The sequence below is a fragment of the Triticum aestivum genome, chromosome 1A, assembly GCF_018294505.1.
Source record: "Triticum aestivum cultivar Chinese Spring chromosome 1A, IWGSC CS RefSeq v2.1, whole genome shotgun sequence".
Lineage (NCBI taxonomy): Eukaryota > Viridiplantae > Streptophyta > Magnoliopsida > Poales > Poaceae > Triticum > Triticum aestivum.
Genome location: NC_057794.1, coordinates 14,023,084 through 14,050,359, shown reverse-complemented (window position 1 = coordinate 14,050,359; position 27,276 = coordinate 14,023,084). Strand labels below are relative to the sequence as shown.

At 47.3% G+C, this 27,276-nt stretch overlaps 1 protein-coding gene across 3 annotated transcripts in view; it reads left to right on the top strand.

Moving 5' to 3' along the window:
• The first annotated feature begins 21,105 nt into the window (after window positions 1-21,105).
• Window positions 21,106-27,276, top strand: part of LOC123186332 (disease resistance protein RGA5) — a 7,455-nt gene continuing 1,284 nt past the window's right edge. Inside the window, exons 1-11 of one of the 3 annotated variants that reach the window (XM_044598128.1) lie at window positions 21,106-21,387; window positions 21,506-21,577; window positions 21,667-21,910; window positions 22,020-22,134; window positions 22,243-22,288; window positions 22,377-22,492; window positions 22,594-22,722; window positions 22,826-23,682; window positions 24,749-25,409; window positions 25,551-26,757; window positions 26,912-26,996. In XM_044598128.1, coding sequence (XP_044454063.1) covers window positions 22,856-23,682; window positions 24,749-25,409; window positions 25,551-26,757; window positions 26,912-26,952 — 2,736 coding nt within the window. In that variant the 5' untranslated portion in view covers window positions 21,106-21,387; window positions 21,506-21,577; window positions 21,667-21,910; ... (3 more) ...; window positions 22,594-22,722; window positions 22,826-22,855 and the 3' untranslated portion in view covers window positions 26,953-26,996. Of the gene's footprint in view, window positions 21,388-21,505; window positions 21,578-21,666; window positions 21,911-22,019; window positions 22,135-22,242; window positions 22,289-22,376; window positions 22,493-22,593; window positions 22,723-22,825; window positions 23,683-24,748; window positions 26,758-26,911; window positions 26,997-27,276 lie in introns of all 3 variants that reach the window. The other 2 variants (XM_044598120.1, XM_044598114.1) reach the window with 2 other exon arrangements.

Here is a 27,276-nt window from a genome sequence, read left to right as displayed (position 1 = left end):
CCCCCCCCCCCAGTGCCCCTGTCCCGCCTAACCCTGTAGCGTTTGACCACGGGATCTAGCCCTTTGACTTTGCACGGACGGGCTTTGACCAGTGGACCTCCCCACCCGGTTGTGTTAGGTCAGTGTTGGGGAACGTAGCAGAAATTTAAAAATTTCCTACGTGTCACCAAGATCTATCTATGGAGAGACTAGCAACGAGGGGAAGGAGAGTGCATCTACATACCCTAGTAGATCACTAAGCGGAAGCGTTCAAATGAACGGGGTTGATGGAGTCGTACTCGTCGTGATTCAAATCACTGATGACCAAGTGCTGAATGCACGGCACCTCCGCGTTCAACACACGTACAGCCCGGTGATGTCTCCCACGCCTTGATCCAGCAAGGAGAGAGGGAGAGTTTGAGGAAGACTCCATCCAGCAGCAGCACAACGGCGTGGTGGTGATGGAGGAGCGTGGCAATCCTGCAGGGCTTCGCCAAGCACCACAGAAGAGGAGGAAGAAGAGATGCAGGGTTGCACCAACGAGAGACCGAATCACGTGTGTTATGGGCAGCCCTATGCCTCATATATATAGGGAAGGGGAGGGGCTGCGCCCCCTCTAGGGTTCCCACCCCTAGGGGGGCGGCAGCCCTAGATGGGGAGCAAGGGGGGCGGCCAAGAGGGGATGGGAAAGGGAGGCGCACCAATATGGGCCCTAAGGCCCATATCCCATTAGGGTTTGCCCCCTCTCCATCTCTTAGGTGCATGGGCCTTAGTGGGGCTGGTGCCCTTGGCCCATGTAGGCCAAGGAACACTCCCTACAGCCCATGTGGCCCCCCGGGGCTGGTGGCCCCACTTGGTGGACCCCGGGACCCTCCCGGTGGTCCCGGTACGTTACCGATAAACCCCGAAGCTCTTCCGGTGACCAAAATAGGACTTCCCATATATAAATCTTTATCTCCGGACCATTCCGGAACTCCTCGTGACGTCCGGGATCTCATCCGAGACTCCGAACAACATTCGGTAACCACATACAAACTTCCTTTACAACCCTAGCGTCATCGAACCTTAAGTGTGTAGACCCTACGGGTTCGGGAGACATGCAGACATGACCGAGACGTTCTCCGGTCAATAACCAACAGCGGGATCTGGATACCCATGTTGGCTCCCACATGTTCCACGATGATCTCATCGGATGAACCACGATGTCAAGGACTTAATCAATCCCGTATACAATTCCCTTTGTCTATCGGTACGATACTTGCCCGAGATTCGATCGTCGGTATCCCGATACCTTGTTCAATCTCGTTACCGGCAAGTCTCTTTACTCGTTCCGTAACACATCATCCCGTGATCAACTCCTTGATCACATTGTGCACATTATGATGATGTCCTACCGAGTGGGCCCAGAGATACCTCTCCGTTTACACGGAGTGACAAATCCCAGTCTCGATTCGTGCCAACCCAACAGACACTTTCGGAGATACCTGTAGTGCACCTTTATAGTCACCCAGTTACGTTGTGACGTTTGGCACACCCAAAGCACTCCTACAGTATCCGGGAGTTGCACAATCTCATGGTCTAAGGAAATGATACTTGACATTAGAAAAGCTTTAGCATACGAACTACATGATCTTGTGCTAGGCTTAGGATTGGGTCTTGTCCATCACATCATTCTCCTAATGATGTGATCCCGTTATCAACGACATCCAATGTCCATGGTCAGGAAACCGCAACCATCTATTGATCAACGAGCTAGTCAACTAGAGGCTTACTAGGGACATGGTGTTGTCTATGTATCCACACATGTATCTGAGTTTCCTATCAATACAATTCTAGCATGGATAATAAACGATTATCATGAACAAGGAAATATAATAATAACTAATTTATTATTGCCTCTAGGGCATATTTCCAATAGTCTCCCACTTGCACTAGAGTCAATAATCTAGTTCACATCGCCATGTAATTAACACTCACAGGTCACATCGCCATGTGACTAACACCCAAAGAGTTCTGGGTTTGATCGTGTTGCTTGTGAGAGAAGTTTTAGTCAACGGGTCTGAACCTTTCAGATCCGTGTGTGCTTCACAAATCTCTATGGCATCTCTAGATGCAGCTACCACGTTCTATTTGGAGCTATTCCAAATAACTGTTCTACTATACGAATCCAGTTTACTACTCAGAATAATATGGATTAGTGTCAAAGTTTGCATCGGCGTAACCCTTTACGACGAACTCTTTTACCACCTCCATAATCGAGAAAATTCCTTAGTCCACTAGTTACTAAGGATAACTTTGACCACTGTCCTGTGATCCGTTCTTGGATCACTCTTGTACCCCTTGACTAACTCATGGCAAGGCACACTTCAGGTGCGGCACACAGCATAGCATACTGTAGAGCCTATGTCTTAAGCATAGGGGACGACCTTCGTCCTTTCTCTCTATTCTGCCGTGGTCGAGCTTTAAGTCTTAACTTCATACCTTACAACTCAGGCAAGAACTCCTTCTTTGACTGATCCATCTTGAACAACTTCAAGATCATGTCAAGGTATGTGCTCATTTGAAAGTACCATTAAGCGTTTTTGATCTATCCTTATAGATCTTGATGCTCAATGCTCAAGTAGCGTAATCCAGGTTTTCCATTGAAAACACTTTCCAAATAACCCTATATGCTTTCCATAAATTCTACGTCATTTCCGATCAACAATATGTTAAAACATATACTCATCAGAAATTCTATAGTGCTCCCACTCACTTCTTTGGAAATACAAGTTTCTCATAAACTTTGTATAAACCCAAAATCTTTGATCATCTCATCAAAGTGTACATTCCAACTCCGAGATGCTCACTCCAGTCCTCAGAAGGATTGCTGGAGCTTTGCATCCTTATTAGCATCTTTTCAGGATTGACAAAACCTTTCGGTTGTATCACATACAACCTTTCCTCAAGAAAATCGTCGAGGAAACAATGTTTTGACATCCTATCTGCAAGATTTCATACATAATGCAGTGACTGCTAATATAATTCCAACAGACTCTTAGCATTGCTACGAGTGAGAAAATCTCACCGTAGTCAACTCCTTGAACTTGTCAGAAAACATCTTAACGACAAGTCGAGCTTTCTTAATGGTGACATTTACCATCATTGTCCGTCTTCCTTTTAAAATCCATCTACACTCAACAGCCTTACGACCATCAAGTAGTTCTTCCAAAGTCTACACTTTGTTTTCATACATGGATCCTCTCTCGGATTATATGGCCTCAAGCCATTTATCGGAATCCAGGCCCACCATCGCTTCTCCATAGCTCGTAGGTTCATTGTTGTCTAGCAACATGACTTCCAAGACAGGATTACGTACCACTCTGAAGTAGTACGCATCCTTGTCATCCCACGAGGTTTGGGAGTGACTTGATCCGAAGCCTCATGATCAATATCATAAGCTTCCACTTCAATTGGTGTAGGTGCCACAGGAACAACTCTTTGTGCCCTGCTATACACTAGTTGAAGTGACGGTTCAATAACCTCATCAAGTCTCCACCATCCTCCCACTCAATTCTTTCGAGAGAAACTTTTCCTCGAGAAAGGACCCGATTCTAGAAACAATCCTTTATTGCTTTCGGATCTGAGACAGGAGGTATACCCAACTGTTTTTGGGTTGTCCTATGAAGATGCATTTATCCGCTTTGGGTTCGAGCTTATCGGCCTGAAACTTTTCCACATAAGCGTCGCAGCCCCAAACTTTTAAGAAATGACAGCTTAGCTTTCTCTAAACCATAGTTCATACGGTGTCATCTCATCGGAATTACGTGGTGCCCTATTTAAAGTGAATGTGGTTGTCTCTAATGCTTAACCCATAAACTATTGTGGTAATTCGATAAGAGACATCATGGTATGCATCATATCCAATAGGGTGCAGTTATGATGTTCGGACATACCATCACACTATGGTGTTCCAGGCTGTATTAGTTGTGAAACGATTTCCACAATGTCTTAATTTTGTGCCAGACTCGTAATTCAGATATTCATCTCTATGATCATATCATAGATCTTTTATCCTCTTGTCACGACGATCTTTCAACTTCACACTGAAATTACTTGAATCTTTCAATAATTCAGACTCGTGATTCATCAAGTAAATGTACTCAACATCTACTCAAATCATCTGTGAAGAAAGAACATAACGATATCCACTACATGCATCAGCACTCATTGGACTGCACACATCAAAATGTATTACTTCCAACAATTTGCTTTCTAGTTCCATTTTACTGAAACCGAGGCTTTCAGTCATCTTGCCCATGTGGTATGATTTGCATGCCTCAAGTGATTCAAAATCAAGTGAGTCCAAACGGTCCATTTGCATGGAGTTTCTTCATGCATACACACCAATAGACATGGTTCGTATGTCTCAAACTTTTCAAAAATGAGTGAGTCCAAAGATCCATCAACATGGAGCTTCTTCATGCGTTTTATACCGATATGACTTACGTGGCTGTGCCACAAGTAGGTGGTACTATCATTACTATCTTTTGGCATGAACATGTGTATCACTACGATCGAGATTCAATAAACCATTCATTTTAGGTGTAATACCATTGAAGGTATTATTCAAATAAACAGAGTAACCATTATTCTCCTTAAATGAATAACCGTATCGCGATAGACATAATCCAATCATGTCTATGCTCAACGCAAACACCAATCTCGATGGTAGAGGGAGCGTGCGATGCTTGATCATATCAACATTGGAAACACTTCCAACACATATCGTCAGCTCACCTTTAGCTAGTCTCCGTTTATTCCGTAGCTTTTATTTCGAGTTACTAACACTTAGCAACCGAACCGGTATCTAATACCCTGGTGCTACTAGGAGTACTAGTAAAGTACACATTAACATAATGTATATCCAATATACTTCTATCGATAGCCTTCTCATCTACCAAGTATCTAGGGTAATTCTGCTCCAGTGGCTGTTCCCCTTATTACAGAAGCACTTAGTCTCGGGTTTGGGTTCAACCTTGGGTTTCTTCACTAGAGCAGCAGCTGAATTGCCGTTTCATGAAGTATCCCTGCTTGCCCTTGCCCTTCTTGAAACTAGTGGTTTCATCAACCATCAACAATTGACGCTCCTTCTTGATTTCTACTTTCGTGGTGTCAAACATCGCGAATATCTCAAGGATCATCATATATGTCCCTGATATGTTATAGTTCATCACGAAGCTCTAGCAGCTTGGTGGTAATGACTTCGAAGAAACATCACTATCTCATCTGGAAGATCAACTCCCACTCGATTCAAATGATTGTTGTACTCAGACAATCTGAGCACAAGCTCAACAATTGAGCTTTTCTCCCTTAGTTTGCAGGCTAAGAAAATCGTCGGAGGTCTTATACCTCTTGACGTGGGCACGAGCCTGAAATCCCAATTTCAGCCCTCAAAACATCTCATATGTTTTGCGACGTTTCAAAATGTCTTCGGTGCCTCAATTCTAAACCGTTTAACTGAACTATCACGTAGTTATCAAAATGTGTATGTCAGATGTTCGCAACATCCATAGACTACGTTCGAGGTTCAGCACACTAAGCGGTGCATTAAGGACATAAGCCTTCTATGAAGCAATGAGGACAATCCTCAGTTTACGAACCTAGTCCGCACAATTGCTACTATCAACTTTCAACTAATTTTTCTCTAGGAACATATCTAAACAGTAGAACTAAAGCGCGAGCTACGACATAATTTGCAAAATCCTTTTGACTATGTTCAGGATAATTAAGTTCATCTTATGAACTCCCACTCAGATAGACATCCCTCTAGTCGTCTAAGTGATTACATGATCCGAGTCAACTAGGCCGTGTCCGATCATCACGTGAGACGGACTAGCCAACGTCGGTGAACATCTTCATGTTGATCGTATCTACCATACGACTCATGCTCGACCTTTCGGTCTTCTGTGTTCCGAGGCCATGTCTGTACATGCTAGGCTCGTCAAGTTAACCTAAGTGTTTGCATGTGTAAATCTGTCTTACACCCGTTGTATGTGAACGTCTGAATAAAACACCCGATCATCACGTGGTGTTTTGAAACAGCGAACTGTAGCAATGGTGCACAGTTAGGGGGAACACTTTCTTGAAATTTTAATGAGGGATCATCTTATTTACTACCGTCGTTCTAAGCAAATAAGATGTATAAACATGATAAACATCACATGCAATCAAATAATAGTGACATGATATGGCCAATATCATATAGCTCCTTTGATCTCCATCTTGGGGCTCCATGATCATCATCGTCACCGGCATGACACCATGATCTCCATCATCATGATCTCCATCATCGTGTCTCCATGAAGTTGTCACGTCATCTATTACTTGTACTACTACAGCTAACGGTTAGCAATAAAGTAAAGTAATTACATGACGTTTATGTTGACACGCAGGTCATAAATAAATAAAGACAACTCCTATGGCTCCTGCCGGTTGTCATACTCATCGACATGCAAGTCGTGATTCCTATTACAAGAACATGATCAATCTCATACATCACATATATCATTCATCACATCCTTTGGGCCATATCACATCACATAGCATACCCTGCAAAAACAAGTTAGACGTCCTCTAATTGTTGTTTGCATGTTTTTACGTGGCTGCTATGGGTTTCTAGCAAGAACGTTTCTTACCTACGCAAAACCACAACGTGATATGCCAATTGCTATTTACCCTTCATAAGGACCCTTTTCATCGAATCCGATCCGACTAAAGTGGGAGGGACAAACACCCGCCAGCCACCTTATGCAACTAGTGCATGTTTGTCGGTGGAACCGGTCTCACGTAAGAGTACGTGTAAGGTTGGTCCGGGCCGCTTCATCCCACGATGCCGCCGAATCAAGATAAGACTAGTAACGGCAAGCATATTGAACAAAATCAACGCCCACAACTACTTTGTGTTCTACTCATGCATAGAATCTACGCAATAGACCTGGCTCATGATGCCGCTGTCGGGGAACGTAGCAGAAATTCAAAATTTTCCTACCTGTCACCAAGATCTATCTATGGAGAGACTAGCAACGAGGGGAAGGAGAGTGCATCTACATACCCTTGTAGATCGCTAAGCGGAAGCGTTCAAGTGAACGGGGTTGATGGAGTCGTACTCGTCGTGATTCAAATCACCGATGACCAAGTGCCGAACGCACGGCACCTCCGCGTTCAACACACGTACAGCCCGGTGACGTCTCCCACGCCTTGATCCAGCAAGGAGAGAGGGAGAGGTTGAGGAAGACTCCATCCAGCAGCAGCACAACGGCGTGGTGGTGATGGAGGAGCGTGGCAATCCTGCAGGGCTTCACCAAGCACCACAGAAGAGGAGGAAGAAGAGATGCAGGGCTGCACCAACGAGAGACCGAATCACGTGTGTTATGGGCAGCCCTATGCCTCATATATATAGGAAAGGGGAGGGGCTGCGCCCCCTCTAGGGTTCCCACCCCTAGGGGGGGGGGGCAGCCCTAGATGGGGACCAAGGGGGGCGGCCAAGAGGGGATGGGAGAGGGAGGCGCACCAATATGGGCCCTAAGGCCCATATCCCATTAGGGTTTGCCCCCTCTCCATCTCTTAGGCGCATGGGCCTTAGTGGGGCTGGTGCCCTTGGCCCATGTAGGCCAAGGAACACTCCCTACAGCCCATGTGCCCCCCCCGGGGTTGGTGGCCCACTTGGTGGACCCCGGGACCCTCCCGGTGGTCCCGGTACGTTACCGATAAACCCCGAAGCTCTTCCGGTGACCAAAATAGGACTTCCCATATATAAATCTTTACCTCCAGACCATTCCGGAACTCCTCGTGACGTCCGGGATCTCATCCGAGACTCCGAACAACATTCGGTAACCACATACAAACTTCCTTTACAACCCTAGCGTCATCGAACCTTAAGTGTGTAGACCCTACGGGTTCGGGAGACATGCAGACATGACCGAGACGTTCTCCGGTCAATAACCAACAGCGGGATCTGGATACCCATGTTGGCTCCCACATGTTCCACGATGATCTCATCGGATGAACCACGATGTCAAGGACTTAATCAATCCCGTATACAATTCCCTTTGTCTATCGGTACGATACTTGCCCGAGATTCGATCGTCGGTATCCCGATACCTTGTTCAATCTCGTTACCGGCAAGTCTCTTTACTCGTTCCGTAACACATCATCCCATGATCAACTCCTTGATCACATTGTGCACATTATGATGATGTCCTACCGAGTGGGCCCAGAGATACCTCTCCGTTTACACGGAGTGACAAATCCCAGTCTCGATTCGTGCCAACCCAACAGACACTTTCGGAGATACCTGTAGTGCACCTTTATAGTCACCCAGTTACGTTGTGACGTTTGGCACACCCAAAGCACTCCTACGGTATCCGGGAGTTGCACAATCTCATGGTCTAAGGAAATGATACTTGACATTAGAAAAGCTTTAGCATACGAACTACATGATCTTGTGCTAGGCTTAGGATTTGGTCTTGTCCATCACATCATTCTCCTAATGATGTGATCCCGTTATCAACGACATCCAATGTCCATGGTCAGGAAACCGCAACCATCTATTGATCAACGAGCTAGTCAACTAGAGGCTTACTAGGGACATGGTGTTGTCTATGTATCCACACATGTATCTGAGTTTCCTATCAATACAATTCTAGCATGGATAATAAACGATTATCATGAACAAGGAAATATAATAATAACTAATTTATTATTGCCTCTAGGGCATATTTCCAATAGTCAGCCCATAGGAACACTTTGGAGCAACATCCGAGCCAGACCCACAGCAAGATCCCCTCTGTGTGGACCCCACGCGTCCGTTTCCCCCCTCCAGGTGCCGGTGGCGGCGCCGTCCGTGAGGGGGGCACACCCCGGACACGCGTGCCGGGCGTTTGCAACCGCCACAACACTTCCAGACTTGTGAGAGACCGCCTACGCAAGATTTGGCGGCATGCTAGCCCCCGGAGGCCGCCGGTCACAGCCGTAGACGCGCGAAGGGCAATCCGCGTAGAGGGAATTTTTCGGATACTTCTCCATCACCAAAAATTATGAAAAAAGACCATCGTTCCTATAGCACATGTGCCTGCGTCGTGCAAAAAAAACTCATGATTTTATCGCGCTCCGAGTATTTAGTAATATTGACGCTGCATCGTTACCGCAGAACGTCTACTACCATGTCATCGCCGTCCGTGAGGGGGGGCCACGCCCCGGAGACGCGTCCCGCCTCTTCGGACATGCCACCACACCACCCCGCATGTATGAGGGCTCGGTGCGACGCTCCGGTGGCATTGCTACCCCCCCAGTGCCCCTGTCCCACTTAACCCTGTAGCGTTTGACCATGGGATCTAGCCCTTTGACTTTGCACAGACGGGCTTTGACCAATGGACCTCCCCACCCGGTTGTGTTAGGTCAGCCCATAGGAACACTTTGGAGCAACATCCGGGCCAGACCCATAGCAAGATCCCCTCCGTGTAGACCCCACGCGTCCGTTTCCCCCCTCCAGGTGCCGGCGGCGGCGCCGTACGTGAGGGGGGGCACACCCCAGACACGCGTGCCGGGCGTTTGCAACCGCCACAACACTTCCAGACTTGTGAGAGGCCGCCTACGCAAGATTTGGCGGCATGCTAGCCCCTGGAGGCTGCCGGCCACAGCCGTAGACGCGCGAAGGGCAATCGGCGTAGAGGGAATTTTTCGGATACTTCTCCATCACCAAAAATTATGAAAAACTACCATCGTTCCTATAGCACATGTGCCCGCGTCGTGCAAAAAACTCATGATTTTATCGCGCTCCGAGTATTTAGTAATATTGACGCCGCATCGTTACCGTAGAATGTGTACTACCGTGTCATCGTCGTCCGTGAGGGGGGGCCACGCCGCGGAGACGCGTCCCGCCTCTTCGGACATGCCACCACACCACCCCGCATGTATGAGGGCCCGGTGCGACGCTCCGGTGGCATTGCTACCCCCCCTAGTGCCCCTGTCCCGCCTAACCCTGTAGCGTTTGACCACGGGATCTAGCCCTTTGACTTTGCATGGACAGGCTTTGACCAGTGGACCTCCCCACCCGGTTGTGTTAGGTCAGCCCATAGGAACACTTTGGAGCAACATCCGGGCCAGACCCACAGCAAGATCCCCTCCGTGTAGACCCCACGCGTCCGTTTCCCCCCTCCAGGTGCCGGCGGCGGCGCCGTCCGTGAGGGGGGGCACACCCCGAACATGCGTGCCGGGCGTTTGCAACCGCCACAACACTTCCAGACTTGTGAGAGGCCACCTACGCAAGATTTGGCGGCATGCTAGCCCCCGGAGGCCGCCGGCCACAACCATAGACGTGCGAAGGGCAATCCGCGTAGAGGGAATTTTTCAGATACTTCTCCATCACCAAAAATTATGAAAAAATAGCATCGTTCCTATAGCACATGTGCCCGCGTCGTGCAAAAAAACTCATGATTTTATCGCGCTCTGAGTATTTAGTAATATTGACGCCGCATCGTTACCGCAGAACGTCTACTACCGTGTCATCGCCGTCCGTGAGGGGGGGCCACGCCCCGGAGACGCGTCCCGCCTCTTCGGACATGCCACCACACCACCCCGCATGTATGAGGGCCCGGTGCGACGCTCCGGTGGCATTGCTACCCCCAGTGCCCCCGTCCTGCCTAACCCTATAGCGTTTGACCACGGGATCTAGCCCTTTGACTTTGCACGGACAGGCTTTGACCAGTGGACCTCCCCACCCGGTTGTGTTAGGTCAGCCCATAGGAACACTTTGGAGCAACATCCGGGCCAGACCCACAGCAAGATCCCCTCCGTGTAGACCCCACGCGTCCGTTTCCCCCCTCCAGGTGCCGGCGGCGGCGCCGTCCGTGAGGGGGGGCACACCCCGGAGCCCCAAGACGGGCGTCTACGCATGCATGAACACTTTCACATATGCATCGGGACCTGTGCGATGTTTCGGTGACACAGCTACACCCCGAACCCCCCCACCAACCAGAATTCCTTCCGTGTCGACCGTTTCCCCCCTCCGTGACACGGCGATAGCGACGTTCGTAACGGGGGGCAATTGATATACCATCGGGTTTGTTTTTTTAGATAAGGCATAATTATCTTATGCAAAAGCAAAAACTAAAATAAAGTAAAAATAACAAAACAAAGTAAAAATAAAAAAATAAAGTAATGCCCACGTGTGCCGACGGCAAGGCCGTCGGCATATATGTGCACACACGGAGGTTGTCCCATGGATCGGTGACGTGGCGTGGCACAACGATCGATGACGTGGCGAAGGGGCCTATGCCGACGGCTGTGCCGTAGGCATACCTCTGCCATAGATAAATTTAAAAATTAAGTAAAGTAAACATATGCCGACGGCAAGGCCGTCGGCATACCTACGCACACACGGATCGATGACGTGGCGTGGCACACGGATCGTTGACGTGGCAGAGGGGCCTATGCCGACGGCTATGCCGTAGGCATACCTCTGCCACAGATATGCCGACGACCGCCGTTACCACCCGTCAGCGTAGGTTCAACGCCGTCAAATGGTCAGCGCTGACCGGGCAGGTGGGACCGTGCTATGCCGACGGCTTGACCTATGCCAACGGGCCCCGTAGGCGTATCTCAGGCGGTCCCAACGGCCTCGTCTATGCCGACGGCCCCGTCGGCATAGATGGATGTATGCCGACGGCTTTTCTATGCCTACGGCCTATCCTTGGCCGTCGGCATATGTCCGGCGATGCCGACGGGGGCCGTCGGCATAGATTTGGCCGTCGGCAACCCCAGTTTTTCTGGTAGTGCAACCAGCCAATCAATCTATACTTTGATCGATCAAGCACTCAGCGATGCACGTACTCAGATTGTTTGATGGCCGCAGGGGCGTGTCGCTCCTGTTGCTTTTCTTTATTCCACGGTGGTACAAAGTTTACAGGGGTAGTCAAGTATATATACTAGTAGCTAACCTATGTCTACTGGCAATCCTACTCGGTAATGATTTTGAAGCCAACACGGACTCGTGTATCGTACACGGAATCGGACACGTGACATACTATTCGTGTTTAACTCCAACAATCACCCCCCTAAACACGACGCCGTTACGTTACAGCTCGAACGCCGATTCTTCTTCACATTTCCAAGAACTTCTCTCGATTTAAAGCCTTGGTCTGGATGTCCGCAAGCTGATGATCGGTGCAGTTGTAGTTGACCTTCGTCTTTCCTTCTTCCACGCAGTCCTTTATATAGTGATACACCGTATCAATATGCTTGCTCCTTTCATGCCGCACTGGATCCTCGGATGGAAAAATTATAGACTCATTGTCAATGTTGAGCACCACTTGTTCTGGATCTCGCTCCATGAGTTCACCGTGTAGTCTCTCTAGCCACACACCTTGACATATTGCTTCACTTGAAGTCGATGACATCACTTTATGCTTCCGTGATAGCCAGCTTACTATGCTTCCACCAAGGAAATATGTCACGTCCGAGGTACTCTTACGGTTGTCAACAATCCCTTCCTTGTCACTACCACTATAGCCAAGTAGTCTCACCATCTCCTTCTTGCTCAGCTCAAGACGAGGTTCCATTGAAGCGAGAATGTGATTGCAATCTTTCATGCCACGGCTTTCAAGTACCTTCCTTGTGTATGCCTCCTGGCATAGTGTGATCCCCTCTGGTTTTTGATTTACCTCGATCCCGATGTTGCAACTCAATAAACCTAGATTATCCATCTTGAAAAGCTCCTTCATTTGTAGCTTGAACGTTGCAATCACCTCTTCATCTGCTCCAGTTATCAACAGGTCGTCGACGTAGATGCCAACTAGTAGACGATCCCTTCCTTCACCTCTCTTGTACATCGTATGTTCTAGTGGGGCTTTCTCAAATCCAAAAGAAATCATCGTCTGGTCAAGTTTGATGTTCCACGCCCGAGAGCCTTGTCGTAGCCCGTACAAGACTTTGTGTAGCTTAAGTACCTTGTGTTCCTCTCCCTCTTTGATGAATCCCGGTGACTGATTCACATACACATCTCCTTCTAACTCACAATTCAAAAGCGCGGATTTTACATCCATGTGATGTATCTTCCATGATTCCTGAAGCGTGAGAGCGATGAGTAGTCTCATTGATTCCATCTTTGCAACGGGAACGAACACTTCTTCGAAGTCCACACCTTTCTCTTGCACGTACTCTTTGGCTACTAGCCTCGCTTTGTGCTTCACGCACCCTTCGGCGTCATTCTTGATCCTAAACTCCCACTTGAGATCCATGACTTCTTCATTTTTGGGAAGATCCACAATCTCACATACATTGTTGTCGTGGATTGACCTAAACTCCTCTTCCATAGCCCGACGCCAACACTCCTTCGTATTTGCGTCCTCAAATTTCGTCGGTTCCTTGGCGCTTCCTAGACACCATCTCTCACACCTTTTCATCTTTTCCGGGTCAATTGTCCGAAGAGACTTCTCCGGATGTATGTCGAACACCAGTCCGAGATGCATAGGTGTAGATGATGGTGTCCTTTTCTCCTGTACTTTTGGAGACGATACAGAGTTTTCTGCTTCATGCATTCCTTTTGACGAAGCAGAAATACCATCCCAAGCTTCTGTAGCTAGGCTTCCTGTCACTGGTGTAACACATGGACTGTAACCTTTGGCTGGACTTCTGTCATGGTCTGTTCCAGGGCTGCAACTTGCCCCGTTCATTACGCCTCTAGCTGGACTTCCATGGCTAGTACACAACACCGGTCTTTGCTTGCTGGCAGAAACCATCGAGCTTGCTGCATCAGTGACCGAGACTTCTTTCAATGTTGTACGTTGGTGTGCCTTTGCATCAACATCACCAGCTTCAGTGTCTGCCTTCACATCAGTGCTTGAAGATGTAACACCCGCGTCAGTATCTTCAATGCGAGCTTTAGAATTTTCTCCTGTGTCCGTAGCATTTACGTCTATTGTTTCTTCGTGGAATTTTGGCGCCACGTATGCCTTCGATTTTTCTATACGCGTCGCACGAAGACTACTTCTCCATGGTCGAGCACACGTGGCAATTGCTGCATCCGCTCCAGCGAAATTAGCACTTATGCCCGTAACATCGATGTAGGTTTCGGAATCACCCTCCGTGTCCGTAGCATCGACACGAGTTTCCGAACCACGATCTTGATAGTGAACTTTTTCTTCACGGAGTGCGACAATTTCTTTAGCCGACACTTGAAGAATTGTATCCTCCTTGTCCACGAGTTCACACATCAACATCATGTCACCTTCATCTCCTAGCTGGGCCATGAGCGCCTTCTCCTTCTGGGGATTCTTACACTCCGACTTGAAGTGTCCGAGCATATTACAGTTGTGACAACGGATCTTCCTCTTGTTGAACTTTTTCTTTCTTGGCTTCTCCGACTGTTCGTCGGTGTCCTTTGCGGGACGGTACTTTCCGCCGCTACCGGACGCCTTGTCGAAATTGTTCTCCTTGGAAACCAATGCCTGCCACTGAGCACGCGTAAGCATCAGGTACTCATCCTGTTTCGCGTCGCCGTAACTCAACTTCATCCGCTCATCATGGGCCTTGAAGCGACCAGCCAGATCATCCAAAGTGAGAGTCTTGAGATCAACACACTGCTCGATCGCTGACACAATTGGCATGTAGCGCGGTGGAGCGGCACGTAGGAAACGCCGAACCACGGAGATGTCCTCCAACTTCTCTCCGAGACCGCGAATCTCGTTTACCATCGAGGCGACCCTTGCTGCGAAGGCATCCACCGTCTCATCTTCTCCCATCCTCAGATTCTTGTAACTTTTTAGCAAAGTTTGCAAGTTCGCCTCGCGCACACGCGAGTGCCCTAGATGCAAAGTCTTGAGCGTGTCCCATGCTTCCTTCGCTGATTTCTTCGAGATTAGATGCTGCTGCACGTCCACCGGCATCACCGAGCAGATGGCCGTGATAGCCTGGCGATCCTTCCGATACAAGGCACCACCCTTCAGGTACTCCTCACCGCCGGGGTCGACGGCTTCCCAGAGCTCATTGGCCTCGAGCGCCCACTCCATCATGGTCGCCCACACCACGAAGTTCCCACGGTCGAATCGTGGATACTCCGATCTCGCCGGAGCAGCAATTACTTTAGCCACACCGGAGTAATCCGCCAGCTGCTTGGTCTTCTCGTCGTCCGACATGATCCTCCGTTACTAGAAGATCAACCTTGCTCTAGATACCAATTGTTGGCCTAGACCACGTCGCCGAGTACTTTCCGGCGACAGGCGGCGACCGACAACAGACGACGACAAAGCAACGCTGGCTTGTGAGAGACCACCCTCAGTGTAAGGCTAGCCTCAAGCTAGCAATCTATCCTTCCGTGGACGTGTAGTACTAATACTAGTACTTCTGGCCGGAACAACACACAATACAGGCACGTAGACAACCAGCCAATCGATCTATACTTTGATCGATCAAGCACTCAGCGATGCACGTACTCAGATTGTTTGATGGCCGCAGGGGCGTGTCGCTCCTGTTGCTTCGTGTTTAACTCCAACAGAGTGACCGAGTGATAGTCACTAGTCAATTTTATTCACCATTGAGGGCACAAGTATAGTGTTGGTTGGTTCTCTTAATTTTCTTGCTCAAGTCTACCATATTTAAGCAACTACTCTAGTTGTGAATTAAATGCAAAAGAGCAGGTTTCTTGCTATAGTTGTCACTGGATCAACCTCTGTAAGTTTCAGCGGGGTATTGCTTATTGTAATTTCTCACATATACTAGTATTATCAATAGCCATTATCTGTGGCTAACTAATAAGCTCTAAATGTCTGCTTTCCAGGGAAGCCCCATGGATAACCTGCTCTCTTCAATGGCTTGTTATTACCGCCCTCGAAGATCTCTAGATTTAATCTCAAGTACATGTGTGTACTGTTCATGGATCATATCTTTTCTGCACTATTCGTGTTTGTGTGTTAACATGATTCTGTTACTTTGGTTGTGATTTGTGAACTGAATTTTATTGTCATAGTTTTTTGTATGTCAATGACTGCTCAACTTTGAAGATAGGGTTGAAGTTGTGATCTGAAACTATGTGTTTATTGTTACAGTTTAGCGAATGTTCATGATCGCCCAATTTTGCAGGCAAGGTTTCAGGTTCTGAACTTCCAAACCCTGATTTAAGGTCTATTTCCATACACTGATGTGATTATATTGGGGGTTTGTGCTGGGGATTCGTTAGCTCTACATATTCATGATTCTTGTGCTACCTTCAATATGGTGCGCAATTTTGTGTTTTGATGCTTGCTGCCCAAAAATTCTTTTGATATTTTATTAAAAAAAGTGCTAAACTTGTGACCATTGTTTTTAGCCTCATGGGGTGAGCTCAGATGTTCCTCTCAAGATTTAGATAGGCAACCTAATGCATGAGCTCAGATGTTCCTCTGAAAGCCCAACATTGTGTTGCATGTGTAGTTAACTGATATGCTGATTACTCTAGTAAGTGTTTTGGTTTAGCAACTCTGGTTGATTAGTGGTCTGATCTACAGAAGATTGCACACATCGATTGACGTCCTTTACCATTTAGCAACTTATAAATTAAGCTAGCCTTTTTGGATTGATGGCTGATATGAGTATGTGCTATGAAGAATACTTGTTTCCTTTTCTAAAAAAATGAAGAATACTCATTGATTTATGAACTATCTGAATCATGACTGATATGAATCCAAATTCAGTGTGTTGTTACTTTGTAACTTCGGTTGTCATTGTTTGTTGCAACATGTTTCTGTTATACATAAATGGTTGCGATGGGTCCAAATTATATATTTCAAATTATGGCTTCTATGAATTATGTTATACATTATTGGCCCCACAAGCTTTCCCTAGTTGTAGTACTCAAAGGCGATGGATATTCACTACCAAACCGGAATTTTCAGACTGGAGGGAAGGACTCAATTCTTTACCAGTTGCAAAGATGAACGCTGATGAGTATAATTACTAGTGTCATTAGCTCATAAATGCATGGAGAAGAGAGGTGATGAATGCATGAAGACTGGCAGGTGCACTGCACTGACCAACTGAGAGAGATTCAGAGAAATGAGAGGACCATATACAGTACTCTGTAACTATTCAGAGAAAATAGTGCACTGACCCACCAACTGAGTAATTATTGCCTCTGTATGACCCACTGAATAACTACATTCTTGATTGGGTTTATAAGTCGGGCACGCATTTTTATGTTCGAAATTTAATAGAAAAAATATATCTTTAAATTTGTCGTCAGACGAAGTTTCTAACTATATAATTGTTCTGTCATATTATATATGTTTTATTAGTCAAATCTAAGATCTAAACCCCGACTTATAAACCCAACCGAAAGTATTTACTTATTAGCGTTCCTCTTTGCAACCGGTAATAATTGAGTTCCTCTGTCCAGATTGAGATTAGGACGCGGATGCCAGTGCATCAAAATTGAAAAAATAATTTAGAAATTGCAAAAAATAATAATTGAGAATTCATGATTTTTTTAAATGAACATGATATTGTGTTATAATCATGTGAAAAGATTCGCGAAGGAATGACTTTCATGGTATTGTTGGCAAAAAAACCAAAATCGACACTATAAAAATTACTATTCACGCATAAATGCATGGAGGAGAGAAGTGATGAATGCATGAAGACTGGCAGGTGCACTGCACTGACCAACTGAGAGAGATTCAGAGAAATGATAGACCATATACAATACTCTATACTTATTCAGAGAAAATAGTGCACTGACCCACCAACTGAATAATTATTGTCTCTATATGACCCACTGAATAATTACATTAGTGGTTGGGTTTATAAATCGAGCACACGGTTTTTTTGTCCGAAATTTAATAGAAAAAATTATATCTTTAAGAGAAACTCCAAAGGGCCGACCCATTTCGTCCGCCTGCGTATGTTTAGGTCGGCACGGACAAAAGTGACGGCCCAACGCGCCGACCCAAACCCAAATCACGTCTGTGTCGCGTCCGCGCCGACGCATTTACAGCCAAAATTTGCGCTCCAAATGCGTCGGCGCGGACGCCGAACGGACGCTTCGCGCGCCTTCCCGTTGTTCGCCGCGTCCCCACATGGCGGCCGTCCAACTACCCACTGCCCACGCGGTCAGCTTAATTTATGACGACGGGCCCACGCGTCAGCGACGGCGCTCGTTCTTTTCTAAGCCGACCATGCGGCGGGGCCGTCCTCATCCAAACTCGCCGTCCCCATCTGCCGTCCTTTGCTCCCTCGTTGCTGGCAAACCCTAGCCACCACAAACCACAACGAGATGGGCCTTTTCTCCGGCGCCAGCGGTAGCAATGCCAAGGGCAAGTCCCCCGACACCCCTTTCCTCCCGCCTCCGCCGCGCGCCGGCAGAGGCAGCGCGTGAACGTGCCAGTGCACCAGGCGGAGTGCACTGGCAGCACCGCCAGCCTCTGCCGTATCCCGACGTGACGCTGCCGCACGACTGGCATCTGGATCCAGAGAGGATCCCAGTGCCGGCGGCGCCGCGGTCGGCTCGTGCTCACGGGGAGGAGGTGCGGCGCTGCTGACGCCGGAGCAGCGCCGCGAGGCCACCTACGCAACCGACTAGCCCAACTGGGCGAGGTGGTTTGCCTTCGAGCACGAGGAGGCGAGGCGACGGGGCGTGCGCGAGGTCGACCGGAGGTTGCCGCCACCGACGCTCGTCGTCCGCGAGGAGGACCAGGTGGCGGAGGACGCCTACCAGGCGGCACTTGCGGCCGTCTTCCGGGAGAGCGAGGAGAACAAGCGGCGCAGGGCGGAGGCGGAAGAGGAGGCTCGGTACGAGGCGGCAATGGCGCAGGCCCTTAACCTCTCCGCGGCGGGCGACAGCGTGGTGCCTCCGGTTGCCCCGCCGTCCCCCATCAATTCGGAGGCGGAGCCCGAGCCGTCCCCCATCGAGCGCTACTCCTGGACGGGAGTAGTGCGCGAGTGAGTACGCGCGCCGCCGGTCTGGATGGGAGCGACGCCGGCGCAGGAGCAGGCGTACCTCGAGCACTGGCGCAGCATCAGGGTGGCCGAGGAGCGCCACGACGGCGAGTACCTCGAGATGCTCAAGCGCGACCTCGAGGAGGAGCAACGCGAGGCCGAGGAGGAGGCGCGCCAGGCCGCGGCTGCACAGGCGGCCGCACAACCCCCCGCGCCGGCACTGCCTGCGCCAGCACTGCCCGACATGACGGCGCTCTGGTACACGGCGTTCGCCTGGGCCGGGCTGGCGCCGACACTCATCGACCTCACGGACCCCGAGGACGACGACGAGGACGCCTAGGGCAGCGCGCCACCTCGTAGTTTAGGCTGTTTTTATTTTTTTTAAATGCAAATGTGGATGCGTGGACTCTTGCCGGCTTCATGGCCGGCTTTAATGTTTAATTAATGCTGTTTTTCTTTTTTAATATGCATGCGTTCATTTTTTTCGCCGTCAAAAATGGGCTCGGGCCAGCGTTGGGCGCACGTGCCGACCCAAGTGCGGAAGCGAACATCCGTATCCGTCTGGCCGACCCAAACGGACAAAAAGTGGACCAAATCGCCGTCCGTTTGGGTCCGTCCGTTGGAGTTGCTCTAAGTTTATCGTCAAACAAAGTTTCTAACTATATAATTGTTCTGGCATATTATAAATGTTTTATTAATCAAATCAAAGATCTAAATCCTGACTTATAAACCCAGCCGAAAGTATTTACTTATTAGCGTTCCTCTTTTCAACTGGTAATAATTGAGTTCCTCTGTGCAGATTGAGATTGGGACGTGGATGCCAGTGCATCTAAACTGAAAAATTAATTTAGAAATTGCAAAAAAAAAATCCAAAATTCATGATTTTTTTTAAACAAACATGATATTGTGTTATACTCATGTGAAAAGATTCACGAAGCAATGACTTTCATGGTATTATGCGCAAAAGAAACCAAAATCGACACTATATAAAAGTTACTATTCACGCTTTTATACTCACCAATTTTATTTTTTACCCTGAAGTCATTTTTTCGCGAAACTTTTTATACGAGTATAACACTAGACCACATATGTTTCCAAAATGTTTCAAGAAATTTTTGAACTTTTTTGCAATTTCTTAATTATTTTTTCAATTCAGGTGCATTGGGATCCGACATCCATTAGGTATTTTCGGTATAGATTGCTTTTGAGTACTGCATAGGAGTAATTTACCACCTGACAAATGCCTTCATGAAGGAGTGAGAGGGGTAAATGCATGATTTGGACTGACAAAGTAACTGAGAGAGATTCAGAGAAATGAGAGGAGAGTTTTTTTTTATGGTGCTACGGCGGGCTTACGTCGGCCTGAACCATTTTCATTATCATAGATGAGATTGAGATACAACACAACGGCTACAAAAATAGCACCCGACACACGTCAGAGGATACAGAGAACAAAAGAGAAGGCACAAGGAACAAGAGAGAAGAACAAGAAATGAACTTTGGCAAGCAGCCAACACCAAGAGCTTAGCACTCATCACCACTAGTCAGACCAAGAAGAGCGGGAACAAGTATTTTTGGATCAGTCGAAAGGAGATACATCACCGAGAAGACGTAGAGAAGAAGTCGCCTGCTGCCCTGCAATCACCCTGTACCTTGAAGAACTAGGAGAGTCGCAGCCACTGTCGAAGGGCTTCCCACTACCCAGCCACGACGAGACGGAGAGAGTCGCAGATCGTGCCGAAAGGCCATGTTCCATCGAGACAGCACTGCACCTCCTCTGGGCCACACCACGGCCACCATCACAAATAGAGGGAACCAGAACACTATGCAAGGCAACCAAACTCAGGCGTCGTCGAAGGGCACCGAACTCTGAGACCTTACCGCCGCCACGAGCCCCCAGGAGATAGGTCAACCAACAGCACCAGGATGATCTAGGAATTGTCGCTGCCATATATCACTTCCACCGCCACCATCCTACACTCCAACAACCCAACAAGCACTCCAACCCAGACATCAAGCTACCAACAACAGAATTGTGGCTCAAAAACAACGCCCCCAAGGGGGATAAATGACATCAAGATGCCATCGCTATCCGATCCAGAGATGGATCTGAGGCTTTCGCCCGGGGCACATGAATGAGCGGGTAAATGCCTGGGAGGTGCACGAGGGAGATTCAGAGAAATGAGAGGACCATATGCCCCTGTATGACCCACTGCACTGAATGATTACTTGAGCCAAAAGCAGTACTATTCAGAGGCATCTTGGGGGCCAAAAGTGTATCTCTTGACTTGCTGTTGCTGGTCTTCCTCTGTATCTCAGTCCTCATCTCCACCACCGACAGAGTGCTCCCTTCCTCTCATCTCAGTCCTCCTCTTCTCCATTGCGCTGCCTGGGATAAGATCGATCCGCCTTGTTGTTTGGTGAGCTCATCCAATCTCCGCCCCTGACACCTGTGGAGCAGAGGTATATTTCTTTCCAGCTGAAGTAAAGTACGCTTGGATCTAAAAACTTACTTCTCCTGCTTCACTGCTTGCTTGGGAGTCTGATCGATTCGTGTTGGTTGAATCATTTGGGGTGGCAGTGGAACAGCTAGCAAGAACCACTGAGTTTCCGGTCATTATTCAGAGCACCACACATCGAATCCACTGACCTGGTAACTTTGTCTCATCTTTCTTGCTACTGAAATCTTCCACACCCCGACCTTCCTTGTTCATCTGCTGATTTCCCAGATTATACTTGCAGATTGAGTGAAGCGACCTCCACGAAGCGCCGTCACGGATCTGGCCTCTGGTGCCCAGCCGCCGCTTTCGCTTCCAGTAAGATTCCAGGGTGGGGTCGTGGGGCTCTGTATCTATCTAGTACGGAGTACCAATGTATTCAAGCAGTTTACTCTCTTGACCGCTGTTGGACTTCCTCTGTCCCGGCTTCCATTGTGCTGCCTTGAACAGATCCATCCGCCTTGTTGCTGATCTCATCCAACCTCCGGGTATGTTTCTTGTCGATTTGTTTCCAGTAAAGTAGCAATGCTTGGGTCTAAAATGTTATTGCTTCTCCTGCTGCTTGACGTTTCATCGATTTGCGTTGGTTGAATCCAGGGTGCTAGTTTCCAGTGATTATTCAGAGCACCATGCTATTCCTCTGCTCCTCGTCTCCGCTTCATCTCGGTCTCCTCCATTGCGCTGCCTCATCCAACCTCCGTGGACATTTCGGGTATGTTTCTTGTCGATTTGTTTCCAGTAAAGTAGCAATGCTTGGGTCTAAAAAGTTATTGCTTCTCCTGCTTGACGAGTCTCATCGATTTGCGTTGGTTGAATCCAGGGTGCTAGTTTCCAGTGATTATTCAGAGCACCATGCTAGCGGCCTGGTAAAATTTTCCCTCCCATCTTTCTTGCTATTCTCTTCTTATTAATCTGCTGATTTGCTAGATTGTAAGTTCTTACTTATTCATCCAGATCGAGTGAAGCGGCCTCTATGCAGCCGCTGTGTTTTGCTCTGTTCTGTTCTGTTCTGCTCTGCCATCCGACGCTGACGCCGCGACTGTTTTCTGCTCTGCCGTGAAGCATCAAAGGTCCGAATCTCGCAGTTTGGATTGGCAACTCAGTTCTAGAGGAGCTCGTTGAAATTAAGTTTGGATTGGGTTACAGCTCCCCTTATTCATCTATTTTGCAGGTTTCCGGTCATTAATCAGAGCACCATGCATAGAATCCACTGACCCGGCTATAAGTTCTTATAAGATATTTGGTGCCCACAGCGCGACCGTCGGCCGTTTGTGTTCTGCTCTCCTGTGAAGCATCAAAGGTGGGTGGGCTTGGTCCAGATCCTTACATTCACCCATTTGGCTTAGCAACTCAGTTCTAGAGCTCGGATTGTGTTACAGATCCCTAAATTAATTGATTTGCAGGTTTCCAGCTGATTGGTCCAGAGAGCTCTCATGGATATTGTCACGAGTGCCATTGCCAAGCTGATCCCCAAGCTGGCCGACCTACTTGTGGGGGAGTACAAGCTGCACAAGAACGTCAAGAAAAATATCGAGGACCTCCTGAAGGAGCTTGAGAGCATGAACGTTGCCCTCATCAAGATTGGTGAGGTGCCGCGGGACCAGCTCGACAAACAAGACAAGCTCTGGGCCGATGATGTCAGAGAGCTCTCCTATGTCATCGAGGATGTCGTTGACAAGTTCCTCGTACGAGTCGACCACATTCAGCCTGACGACGCCACAAACAAATTCAAGGGGCTCATGAAGAGGACGACCAAGTTGCTGAAGAAAGTCAAGGATAAGTATGGGATAGCTCACGCAATCAAGGACATCCAGGAGCAACTCCAGAAGGTGGCCGCTAGGCGTGACAGGAACAAGGTAGTTGTTCCTAATCCTACGGAACCAATTACTATTGATCCTTGTCTTCGAGCTTTGTACGCAGAAGCGACAGAGCTAGTTGGCATATATGGGAAGAGGGACGAGGAGCTCATGAGGTTGCTCTCCATGGAGGGTGATGATGCCTCTAAGAACAGACTAAAGAAGGTCTCCATTGTTGGATTTGGAGGATTGGGCAAAACCACTCTTGCTAGAGCAGTATACGAGAAGATTAAAGGTGATTTCGATTGTCGGGCATTTGTTCCCGTCGGTCAGAACCCTGACATGAAGAAGGTTTTAAGGGATATCCTCATTGATCTCAGCGACGGCAACCCTCAGTCAGATCTTTCAATACTGGATGTTAATCATCTTATTAAAAAGCTTCATCAATTCCTGGAGAACAAGAGGTATGCATCACTTACAGAAAAAATTAAAACTATTATCAATTTTGTTTCCTATGCTAGTTGTACAAGTAATATTGTAATAGTGTATAAATATATTTGATGTCACACACGGAAGGGTTCAGAATACTTTTTTCATCAAGGTCACCCTTACCGACATATGCAGTTTGCACTAGACTGTAAACCTTATATATATTCTTCCCTCCATTGTCAAAATAATAAGCAAGTACTTCTTGTTGCATTCATTACAATATATAGGCTAGATTTTTCCATCCTTTATAAAAATAGTTGGCAAGTACTTCTTGTTGTATTCATTGCAATGGCTGAACTTACTGGCATCAGTCGAAGCAATCCATCTGAACATTTTACATTTCACCAAGTGAGTGTAGTGACAACTGTAACAAATAATACACCAAAAGGAAAGGAAGAAAAGAGGAAGATAAATGTTACAAACATTTAAATCAAACTTATTTCTATATTTCTCCTTACCCCACCCATTTAAAGCACATATTTTAAAGGGTGGCAATGTGCGCAAATGCTGCCCTTGAAAGTTCCTAAAATATTTACATTTTATTGAATATTGATGACCAAACAAGTTAAATTGTCTCTTCATTATCACATTATATTTCCATGCATGCCTTTCTGAAACTTGATATCAGCAAAATATAGACGAAAGGATAATGCCACACAATCTAAGTCTCCAAGAAGTTCATTAGCTGTCACATATTAAATTAGTGGGCCAATCTGTACCAGGGACTTTTTGATATATCTACCCGACCATTTGAATTTCTGAAGTTGGTTGTATTTTACGTATGGTCATTGATCCAACAACTTGCCATTTGTGTTTTACTCCCTAGAATCTTAAATATTTGTTCATTTTGTTCATCATCTGATTGGAGGCTCATAATGCATGCTTCATGAGAATCAGATTATCGAGTTTGAGATGCATCCTTCTTACTAGTTTGTCTCTAAATATATGCCCTTATAGTTGTATATTTCTACCCATATATTCATATGATTCTCAACTTTGTGATATGTATATACCTTACACTGATACTCTGAACTAATGTAGGTATCTTGTCATAATTGATGATATATGGGATGAAAAATTGTGGGAACACATCAACTTTGCTTTCTCCAACAGGAATAATCTAGGCAGTCGACTAATTACGACAACCCGCATTGTCAGTGTCTCCAATTCATGTTGCTCGTTGGACCATGATTCGGTTTATCAAATGGAACCACTTTCTGTTGATGACTCCAGAAGACTCTTCTACAAAAGAATATTTCCATTCGAGAGTGGATGTCCAAATGAATTTGAACAAGTGTCTACAGATATTCTGAAGAAATGTGGTGGGGTACCACTAGCCATCATTACTATTGCTAGTGCTTTGGCTGGTGGCCAGAAGGTGAAACCAAAGTGTGAGTGGGATGTTCTGCTCCAATCCCTTGGCTCTGGACTAACAGAAGATAATAGTTTAGAGGAGATGCGGAGAATACTCTCTTTCAGCTATTATAATCTACCGTCCCATCTGAAAACTTGTCTACTATACCTATGTATATATCCAGAAGATAGCACGATTGATAGAGATGGACTGATATGGAAGTGGGTGGCCGAAGGATTTGTCCACCATGGAGATCAAGGGACCAGCCTGTTTTTGGTCGGATTGAACTACTTCAACCAGCTCATTAATAGAAGTATGATCCAGCCAATATATGATCCTCTCGGCCAGGTATATGCTTGCCGTGTACATGATATGGTTCTGGACCTTATCTGCAACTTGTCACATGAAGCAAAGTTTGTTAATCTATTGGATGGCACTGGGAATCACATCATGTCTTCACAAAGTAATATTCGTCGTTTGTCTCTTCAGAATAAAAATGAAGACCATCAAGCCAAGCCTCTCACAAATATCATGAGCATGTCACAAGTGAGGTCAATTACCATCTTTCCACCTGCTGTTAGTATCATGCCAAGTCTGTCAATGTTTGAAGTTCTGCGTGTACTTGATCTGTCGCATTGTAATCTGGGAGAAAGTAGCAGCCTGCAGCTTAACCTCAAGGGTGTTGGACACTTAATTCACCTAAGGTACCTTGGTCTATCAGGTACCAAAATCAGTAAGCTTCCGGCTGAGATAGGAAACCTGCAGTTTTTGGAGGTGTTGGATCTTGGAAACAATGATAAGCTAGATGAATTGCCGTCCACTGTTTGTAATTTGAGAAGATTAATCTACCTAAATGTTTTTTCCAGTAAGGTGGTTCCAACTCCTGGTGTGTTGCAGAATCTGACATCCATTGAAGTGTTGAGGGGAGTCTTGGTCTCTCTGAACATTATTGCACAAGAGCTTGGCAAACTGGCAAGGCTGAGGGAGCTTCAGATTTGCATCAAGGATGGTAGTTTGGATTTGTATGAATGTTTTGTGAAGTCTCTGTGCAACCTAGATCACATCGAAAGCCTATATATTCGTTGCAATTCCGAAGAAACATCTTTTGAACTGATGGATCTCTTGGGAGAATGCTGGGTGCCTCCTGTACATCTCCGCAAATTTGTGTCTTCGACGCCTACCCAACTCTATGCACTGCAAGGGTGGATAAAGAGAGACCCCTCGCATCTCTCGAACCTCTCTGAGTTAATCTTCTATTCAGTGAAGGAAGTGCAGCAGGAGGACGTGGAAATCATTGGGGGGTTGTTGTCCCTTCGCCGTCTCTGCATAAGGAGCACCCACCAAACACAACGGCTGCTAGTCATCCGTGCCGATGGGTTCCGCTGTATGGTAGACTTTTACTTGAATTGTGGGTCAGCAGCGCAGATCAAGTTTGAACCAGGAGCCTTGCCAAGGGCGGAAGAAGTTACGTTCAGCCTGGGCGTGCGGGTGGCGAAAGAGGATGGAAACTGTGGTTTCGACTTGGGCCTGCAGGGGAACCTGCTCTCCCTTCGGCGGCCGGTCATGGTTTGGATGTATTGTGGTGGAGCGAGGGTTGGGGAGGCAAAGGAAGCGGAGGCTGCGGTGAGGCGCGCCCTCGAAGCCCATCCCAACCATCCCAGGATTTATATTGACATGTGGCCGCGTATAGCAGAAGGTACTCACGCTGCACCTAACTACTCACGCTGCACCTAACTACTCACGCTCAACTCCCATCCCAATCATCCCCCGATTAAGTACATGTTTTTTTTCTCAATGACGGACTGACCTTATTACTTTCTGCATTGATTTTGATCTCTGAATCTACCAAGATGCTCATGATGACGATTTGTGTGAGGACGAGGAGAACTGATTTCTGATCCAGAGCGTCTCACATTGCATCAGATGTGCTCTCAGGTATGTAGCAGATATTTGCCTATTATGTTTTTCCATCTTTCTCCATCGTCTAGAGCTCATCTTGTCATCCTATTGATCAACTATGCTATAATGGCTGTATGGAAATTAAAAACAGATTAATGTATTTACAAAAATTGCTTAGACACAAGTATCTGACCAGAAAAGTGAACTTGGCAGTGTACTGTGGAACTTGCCCGACTCTTTTCTGGCAAGGGCTGATGAACAAATTTGTAGAAGGATAGTTAGTAAAGGGGAATTGGGGATAGAACTAGAATTTAGG